The 8,647-nt window shown below is 37.3% G+C and overlaps 1 protein-coding gene across 7 annotated transcripts; it reads left to right on the top strand.

Annotated features, from left to right (window-relative positions):
* Nucleotides 1-363: 363 nt before the first annotated feature.
* Nucleotides 364-8,301, top strand: LOC107274409 (H(+)/Cl(-) exchange transporter 5). 7 transcript variants are annotated; one of them, XM_015753526.2, is made up of 12 exons: nt 370-516; nt 2,208-2,320; nt 3,143-3,329; nt 3,535-3,561; nt 4,076-4,425; nt 4,511-4,672; nt 4,747-5,034; nt 5,116-5,298; nt 5,379-5,593; nt 5,672-6,232; nt 6,396-6,773; nt 6,856-8,301. In XM_015753526.2, exons 2-12 carry the CDS (start codon nt 2,222-2,224, stop codon nt 6,944-6,946), a joined length of 2,541 nt encoding a protein of 846 aa, XP_015609012.1. In that variant the 5' UTR covers nt 370-516; nt 2,208-2,221; the 3' UTR covers nt 6,947-8,301. The 7 variants fall into 7 exon arrangements, with proteins under 7 accessions (XP_024947423.1, XP_015609017.1, XP_015609012.1 ...); XM_015753523.2 differs by having other exon boundaries at nt 377-797; XM_025091655.1 differs by lacking the exon at nt 2,208-2,320 and having other exon boundaries at nt 364-516.
* Nucleotides 8,302-8,647: the final 346 nt, after the last annotated feature.

The raw sequence follows: 8,647 nt of genomic DNA, 5'->3' as shown, positions 1-8,647 counted from the left end.
TGCTTTTGGTATCGCCTAAAACCGGAGCGTTGTGCATCTCCCTACTCATCTCTAATTGAAGTTTGGTCTCCTCCTGTCTAGGCCACGGTCTTACAGACAGGTTTTGCAACGAGACCAATTTTTAGTGGTGGGGGTAGTCCCTCTTACAGTCCAAGTTTTTTAGTTCTTCAGCGCGGCGCCACTAGTACAGAGGTGCCCTCCCCTTTGCCCCTCACGTAACATAAGCTATGATGCACAAGCTATCATCCATCTTTGTCGCATACCCCTGTACGTGTGGCGCAACCTTGTGTCGTAAATCGGAGTTAGCGAATTTGGACACTAAGCGGTACTACCCCCACCACGTTCGTTGCAAGACCTGTCTGTAAGACCGTGGTCTAGGCTCCATTCATCATACATGGTCATACACGTTCAGGGTGCGCGCACACTGGCTGCATAGTGAAAATTACGGAAAGCAACACATCACGGAGTTCAAAGCTGTCACATGATCAGCGCGGCACGTCGTTTAGTACGAGACGGGTATGTTCAACCGAAACCAATTCCTAGTTTAGTGTCTGGACAGAGAAACAGTAATAGAACGTAAAAAAGCATCCTTCTCTGGCACTTCGGTGCGCTTTCTCACGAGCACCTTCAACGGGAATTGGATACGATCGCCATGGGCCTTGTTTGATCGGCGACATTGCACGGCTTGGTGAAAGATAGTAGAAGTGAGGGAGTGATAGAGTGAAGTGAGTTTCTCTTGGGGGGCGGAAGTACTCAAAAAGATCTAATAAAACGAGCATCTCTTACAGAGGAAAATGGTGAGTTTTCTGGTCACGTATAATCTCCACCACCATTATTCGATGATGAATTGTCACCTGTCTTCGAACGATGGAAGTCATTGGGTTTGGGAACTAAGCATGTTGAATGGTTAACTGTGGTGCTGTACCTTTCTTTCTCGAGTTTCTTTGTAATAAACTTTTTGCAGGTTATGTATCATGTCACTATGCGGTATAGTTATGTCTCACTCAATTGCATGTGGGTAAACAGAGATATAAAAATTACTGGCAGTGAGCTTTAGAATCCCCCCTATATTGAAAGGATACTTTGTAAGACACTGATTTTTTTTGTGTTTAAAGCTTTCTTTTTACCGCATTTTCATGGCTTTCTGTTCTTTAATTGTAACAGGTTTTTTTTCTTTGGAAGCTTCTTTTGTCTTTAGCTATATTTTTTATCTTAAGATAATTTTCATGAGCTTGTTGACACTAGGTTAGAATAAGAGTTAAACGGTTTATCTTCGATCTAATACTAATTGCAACATGAATTCTGAATGGTGAATATTATTAAGAAATACAGTCTGAGCTAATATTCAGTCCGTCAGATAAGATAATTTGTCAATTCTAAGCTGCTTAATGACATATTTTATGTTGATATCGTCAGCTCTAATCCCCGATTCTACCAACATCGTTCATTATTTATTACCATTCTCAGTTTAACTGTGCTAGAAGCTAAACAGATACTTGTATTTTGATGATAGACGGAGTTTATGCATTGAACCGCATTGAACAAAATGGGCTTAAGTCTTTTAAAATACTTCTAAAAGTACTTCATTATAGATGCAATGTGATTTAAAGTGATTAGAAAAATGGATATAGAAAAAAGTAATAAAATAAAAGGCAGAACTACAATAGGTGGATTAAGATCCAATCTTAGTAAGTTCTTTTGATAATTGACGTCGATCATACTTCTGATAACAGAAATGGCTGATTCATAGATTTTGTTTGCTTTTTTACTATTTTCATACGTTATATACTATAGTATATGTAATCTCAATTATGAAATAAGTATCATATTTAAGCTGATAATCTGAATCATTAATCTACCTTTCTATAGGTATAGTATAGTTGATGTTTCATTTGTTTAACAATACTAACGACTGCTCAGTCTAAATAAGCATAGACCTTTTATGATTAGAATATATACACAAATTATTTTGTATACAAATAGTGCTGATAGAAAGAATATTTATAACACTAATATATTATATGATCAGACATGAATTAACAATGTTGAAATGCTTATATTTTAACAGCCAATTATAACTAATTCAATGAGGTACTAAATGAAAGGGTGTAATTTGATGCTTGTTGTTCAGATGAAAACTATTTAAAATGATCCTCGATGTTCCTTTGAATCCTAATTGTACATGTGTCACCTGTATGTGAGAGCAGGTCAAACGAGTGCCATGGAGAAGTTTCCACTGAAGGGTACTTCCACGTCAACTGCCTCAAGTCATCCTGCGCTCTCAAGCACATTAACAACATATCATTCAGTAGATGCCAAGGTAGGCATCGCCAATGAATCCATCACTTCTAATCATTATATGCCTCCCATTGGGATTCTCAAGTTCTATTTGGTAGGTCATCATCTCCTCCCTGGGTGTCAAAGTGCCACAAATTTTCCATTGCCTCATCCTGGTCCCTGTATTGGATTAAGGAACTCGAGATCAAAAGTGCTGTGGGTTACAAGAAATGTTTTAGCTACATTGTCAAAGTTAAAATTTAAGCATACAAGGTTACATGAACTACATTTATGGTGGTCATTTCAACAATAATTTGGTCATATAACTAATTATTGAAATATATCTAACATAGCATCTTATGGATCTCACATATCGCTATTTTATCAATTTGGTTAATATTTTATTCATGTTTTCTTTGTTATTTTGCACATTTTGAGCACGTTTCAATTTACTCTTTGTAGATGTAGCATTGTGAATGTGTGTCATTATTTTCATTAGCAAAAATGATAATTCATCAAATTCCACAAGGAACAGTATCCTATTACCTTTTGAGTCATGACTGACCTGATGAAGTATATGTACATGGTGGCGTGTCACAGTTGAAAATGGATAATATTGATGACATCTGAATAATCTCATCAAAGGGTATTAACAATAGTTAACAACTGTATCTGCAATGCTTCATAAAAACGTGAATCATGAACTTTTTATATCAAGAATATTGTCAAGTTCTTAAACGATTCCAACAACAGCGATAATTTAAATCTGAGTCCAATGATCTTGCCTTTTAATGATGACAAAGATAATCATTTGGAGTACCTCTGGAGTGAGTGAATCTAATGGAGTACAATTAACGTTGCACAGAATGGAAATGGCGTAGACAGTAATACTGGTGATGCCAGACTCCGGAGTACTGTCACTAATTGCACTGGAAGTCTTAGTAGCGACGAAGACATGTTGGACGTAAATCACCATACAACTGCTTCCCATACAGCTGGAAATAATGCCTTCCTGGAGAGGAGCGTACGCCTGGATGATGCTTCATCGCATTGTAAGTCTATTTGTTCTAATAAAATTATACTATCCAAGTGCTTCGATGATCGTATACTCAGCTCTCATATCTCAGGGCATTTACGTATTATAGCCTTAACGCTACAAATTGGGAATGTTAGCGCCATCCTCTATATACAGTGAACTACTTAGTTCTTTTTATGATACATTTATTTAGAGAATATGTGTATTTCCTCTGTTTTAAGGTGGGGTTACTTTTTCGGGACTCCAGGGTAAGTTTGCCTACTTAATAGATTTTCAATAGTAGTATAATTAAGTATGCATCGGACGTCACTGCCAAATCAAATGTCGTCCAACAATGCTATGAGGTTTTGTATACACGTGAGTCATCGAAGCACATAAACCTAACGATTAATTAATTTAATTAATACGTCCTATGCACGCTGCGTACATTCACCCAATGTACAGGTTTAACCGTACCGTATATCCTTTAGAAATAAAATTTGTTTCCCTAAAAAAATACACAATTATTGATATCATATAGACAATTCTTCTTGATCGTTCAGTCGTAATAATTTTTTCCTATTTTATATCAAGAACGTTTGGTTTGATTTACTTTTAAAATGAACACGAAAAATGTTATTATCGGACAATTAAACTCTTTCTGATGTATTTCAGTTTATTTGGTTTACGCCAGTTTATTTCGGTTATCAATGTGCTTGGTAAAGCCTGAAGTCCAATACAGGTTATTATTATTGCTAATGATTGTTTGGTTTATTTACACAGTCTCGGGAGACTCAGAGGATATCCCCGGCATTGGCCAATATGAGGATTTCCACACTATAGACTGGCAGCGCGATATAGCCCGGGATCGTATGAGACATCGTTATATAGTCAAGAAGAAGCATGACTCCATTTGGGATCTGATCAAGGGTGCTCACGATGCTTGGTCAGGATGGCTTTGCGTCCTGTTGGTGGGTCTCTTCACAGGCGTTGCTGCTGGTGTTATAGACATTGGGGCTTCGTGGATGACGGACTTGAAGTTTGGAATATGTCCTCAAGCATTTTGGCTCAATAAGGAACAATGCTGTTGGAGTTATAATGAGACGACTTTTGATGGTGGAAACTGCACTCAGGTTAGTAGTGAGTAAGATGTGATCCAAGGAATTGAAAACATTTGTAGATTTCCCCTTCATGTCGTGAATATTTTTTTTCTCTCAGTGGAAATCCTGGCCAGAGGTCTTTAAACAGTCTAAGGACGGAGCAGGACCTTACATAATTTCCTACCTGTTTTACACAGCGTGGGCTTTATTGTTCGCATCGCTTTCTGCATCCTTAGTCAGGATGTTCGCGCCATATGCTTGTGGTTCCGGTATACCTGAGGTTCGTACGATTGTCAATACACCTTACCTTAAAAGACATTATATTTTCATTTATGCTTTAATTAATTAAAACAGATTAAAACTATACTCAGCGGATTTATTATACGTGGGTATCTGGGTAAGTGGACCCTGATCATCAAGTCTGTCGGCTTAATACTCTCCGTCTCGTCTGGTCTGAATCTTGGCAAGGAAGGTCCTATGGTACACATAGCTTGTTGCATTGGAAACATATTTTCATATCTATTTCCAAAATATGGCCGTAATGAGGCCAAAAAACGTGAGATATTATCGGCGGCCGCTGCAGCTGGTGTATCTGTTGCTTTCGGTGCTCCGATCGGCGGAGTGCTATTCAGCTTGGAGGAGGTAAATATGAATTTATATTTATGTTTAACTCGACACATTTTTTTGCACAATTCATCGTCCTTATGCTCTTTCCATTCATAGGTTAGTTATTACTTTCCGCTGAAGACTCTGTGGAGATCATTTTTCTGTGCGCTGATCGCTGCTTTTGTACTAAGATCTATCAATCCCTTTGGTAACGAACACTCAGTACTGTTCTACGTAGAGTATAACAAACCTTGGATATTCTTCGAGCTGGTGCCGTTTGTAATGCTGGGCATAATGGGTGTAAGATAGTTTCACAGTAATCCAAATAAACTAATAGTAATTCATAGGTACTGATATGATTATCCTTTTTTTTTTAATAGGGCGTAATCGCGACCATATTTATTAAAGCTAATTTATATTGGTGTCGTTACCGTAAAACTTCAAAACTTGGCCAGTATCCAGTAACCGAGGTTCTTGTAGTAACAGTTGCCACAGCTATTATATCTTATCCAAATCCTTACACGAGGATGAACACAAGTCAATTGATCTACTTACTCTTCAGTCAGTGCGGAGTGTCTAACGCTGACATTTTATGGTACATATACTTATGCCGAGAATTTAATTAACTCGACAAAGCATATTCTCATTAATTAAATTTCACTCTCGACTGCAGTGACTACAACCGTAATTTCACGGACGTCAATTCAGCTATAGAAATTGCAGCTGCCGAGCCCGGAGTTTATAAGGCAGTATGGCTCCTGGTTTTGGCGCTTATATTGAAACTAATAATGACCATCTTCACCTTCGGCATGAAAGTGCCCTGCGGTTTATTCATACCGTCCTTATGTCTGGGTGCGATTATGGGTCGCATCGTCGGTATCGGAATGGAACAATTAGCATACAATTATCCACACATCTGGATGTTCAGCGAGGAATGCTCCACCGGAGTGGACTGTATCACTCCAGGTTTATACGCGATGGTCGGTGCTGCTGCTGTGCTCGGTGGTGTCACGAGAATGACTGTGTCCCTCGTTGTCATCATGTTCGAACTCACCGGTGGTGTCAGATACATCGTACCCCTTATGGCCGCTGCTATGGCTAGCAAGTGGGTCGGCGACGCCCTTGGGAAACAGGGAATCTACGATGCACACATCGGTCTCAACGGCTATCCCTTCTTGGACAGTAAAGATGAGTTCCAGCATACAACTCTTGCAGCTGACGTTATGCAGCCCAAGTATGTATCATGCCCACTGAGCAACATTGGTTTCTTGTAGTTTTTCAATTTGTCATTCTTGCTATCCATGTCAGTTGAACTCACATTGGATTATGGTTTTATCACTATGGATTTTTTAATATAGAAATTGTTTTAAGGAATTTAATGTATTTTTTTTTTACAGACGTAACGAAGCTCTCCACGTGCTCACGCAGGACTCTATGACAGTTGACGATGTGGACACTCTCCTTAAGGAAACAGAGCATAATGGCTTCCCTGTGATAGTTTCCAGAGAGTCGCAATACCTCGTTGGTTTTGTCTTAAGACGAGATCTTAATCTGGCTATCGCTAATGCCAAACGAATGATGGAAGGCATCAGTGGACAATCACTTATTATTTTTACTAACGGAAACAATGTTCAGACTCATGGACCTCCACCACTTAAGCTCAAGAAGATTCTCGATATGGCACCCATAACCATAACTGATCAAACGCCCATGGAGACTGTTGTAGATATGTTCAGAAAACTGGGCTTACGACAAACACTTGTTACGCATAATGGGTACGTTTAGACTTTAAGAGAATATTTTTTATTGCTTCATAAACAGAAAAAATTATTAACCAAATCTAATGTCTATCTTCAGGCGTCTTCTTGGTGTTATCACAAAAAAGGACGTTCTGAGACACGTGAAGCAGCTTGACAATGAGGATCCCAATTCGGTTTTGTTTAATTAAGATTCCGTAAGTGGGTCCAAAATAAGAATTACAATTATTCGAAGACATGGGTAATCGATCACTTGAAATCATCTCGACACTCATCACAATTGTAATAGCGAAAACGACTTCTAGTCTCATAATGATGACTTTTATTTTCGGTATCTGGTATTATTTGCCATTCTGGGTGAGTTTTTTTTCTTACTTTTTTTTTTATTGCTCTTAGTAATGAATTATGTGAGAATGCCCCTCTCCGATGCCAACGCCAATATCCTTATATCACTATATTTCTTTCATTGTCTTAACTTTTTCCTGTGGTTATTTTTAGTTTTTATTTTTAACTGAAGTGAATAGTATAATTTCCACGGGTAAGTCACAATGCTGAAAAGTTGCTGTGATGAGCGGTGATGAAAGGATAATAACGAATCGCGAAGGAATATTTGATTTTTGAGAATTGAGAGACAAAGGAATTTGGCAAATCGGACGCTTGAAAGTAGATCCATCTGCCAGAGTTCTTCAGGTTGGAACAAATGTCCAGATTACATTGTACGATAGCTATAGTACAGGCAGCGTATTGTTTAATCATAATTTATCAATGTACAAGAGCAATCGTAACCGAATTCATTTATAAATTAATTAACTTTGTATATTCGAGTAAGGAACAGTTGTGTCTGATGCACACCATGGCTATATCTTTAGCTCATGCAAAAGTCGAAGCTCTTAGACGGTGGACATGTTCTAATTGTTAACGTCATTGTAAAAGGGTGGATAAACTTGTGCCCAAAAATAAGGAATTACGTTCGCGCAGACGTTCCGTTAATCGGGAGTTTCAAAACTTTGCCAAACGAGAAACATAGTGAAAAACAAATGAATAAGAATCAGTATACTGGGAAAAGGATAAACAAATTTCTTCACAACGCAGTTACAAATATTTTATTTTTTCATTTTATTAAAACGCAATGTAAGATCAGATCTACTTTTTCCATTAGGTGTAGATAACAATTATACAAGGAATGGAATATTCCTGGAATATTTAATCCCAATTAATGTATGTACTATGATATTCATTAACTGTACATGGACACTAGTTATTGTAAGGTATATGTATCTCATTGTGGTATATATACATGTATTTATCTATTTATACATATACCAATGCGCTAGATTGTCGTATGTCTATATGTATATTTACATATGTATCTAATTGATATTAATCGAATCTGTATATACGAATCCAAAAGTGATAAAGAGAATTATACAAATTAATGAACATCCAATTAGACTTGCTACACGAATTACATTGTAATAACAATTTAAATGTATGATGTATATATGAAATATATAAAGAGTTAGTAATAAAAAGGTGATGAAGAAAATCGCTTTGCGAATGTCAGTTAGATTATGACCTACTTCTCGGCTCACAAGCTACACTTCATTTTGTTTATTGTTAAAACTTACAAGGATTGGGAATATTATTGGATAATGTATACTTTCGTACTTTATAAATTGCACAGTGTTGTAGAATTCTCGGTTCTTAAGTTATGGCTAAAACACGAAGTTTAGAAATCTATGTTAACTTTCAGAAATCAATATCTCAATGTTTCTTTTACAAGCTTGTTTGTAATCTTTGATACTTCGAAAATCCTGAAGTGCTTGATCTAAGTCTACCCTGCTGTTGATTTATGACGTAAACATCAATTTTCGATGGCTGCGAGTATAACG

This window comes from Cephus cinctus, unplaced genomic scaffold (assembly GCF_000341935.2).
Source record: "Cephus cinctus unplaced genomic scaffold, Ccin1 Ccin1_scaffold3082, whole genome shotgun sequence".
In the NCBI taxonomy this organism is placed as follows: domain Eukaryota; kingdom Metazoa; phylum Arthropoda; class Insecta; order Hymenoptera; family Cephidae; genus Cephus; species Cephus cinctus.
Note: the sequence above shows the minus strand (reverse complement) of the source record. Positions and strands in the feature narration are given on the sequence as shown.

Bases quoted from the DNA above. Each gene is read 5' to 3' on its own strand.
- LOC107274409 (XM_015753526.2), top strand. From the start codon at position 2,222: ATGGAGAAGTTTCCACTGAAGGGTACTTCCACGTCAACTGCCTCAAGT. The intron at 4,426-4,510 runs GTTAGTAGTGAG...TTTTTCTCTCAG, and splicing joins ATGGTGGAAACTGCACTCAG to TGGAAATCCTGGCCAGAGGT. The intron at 4,673-4,746 runs GTTCGTACGATT...TAATTAAAACAG, and splicing joins GTGGTTCCGGTATACCTGAG to ATTAAAACTATACTCAGCGG.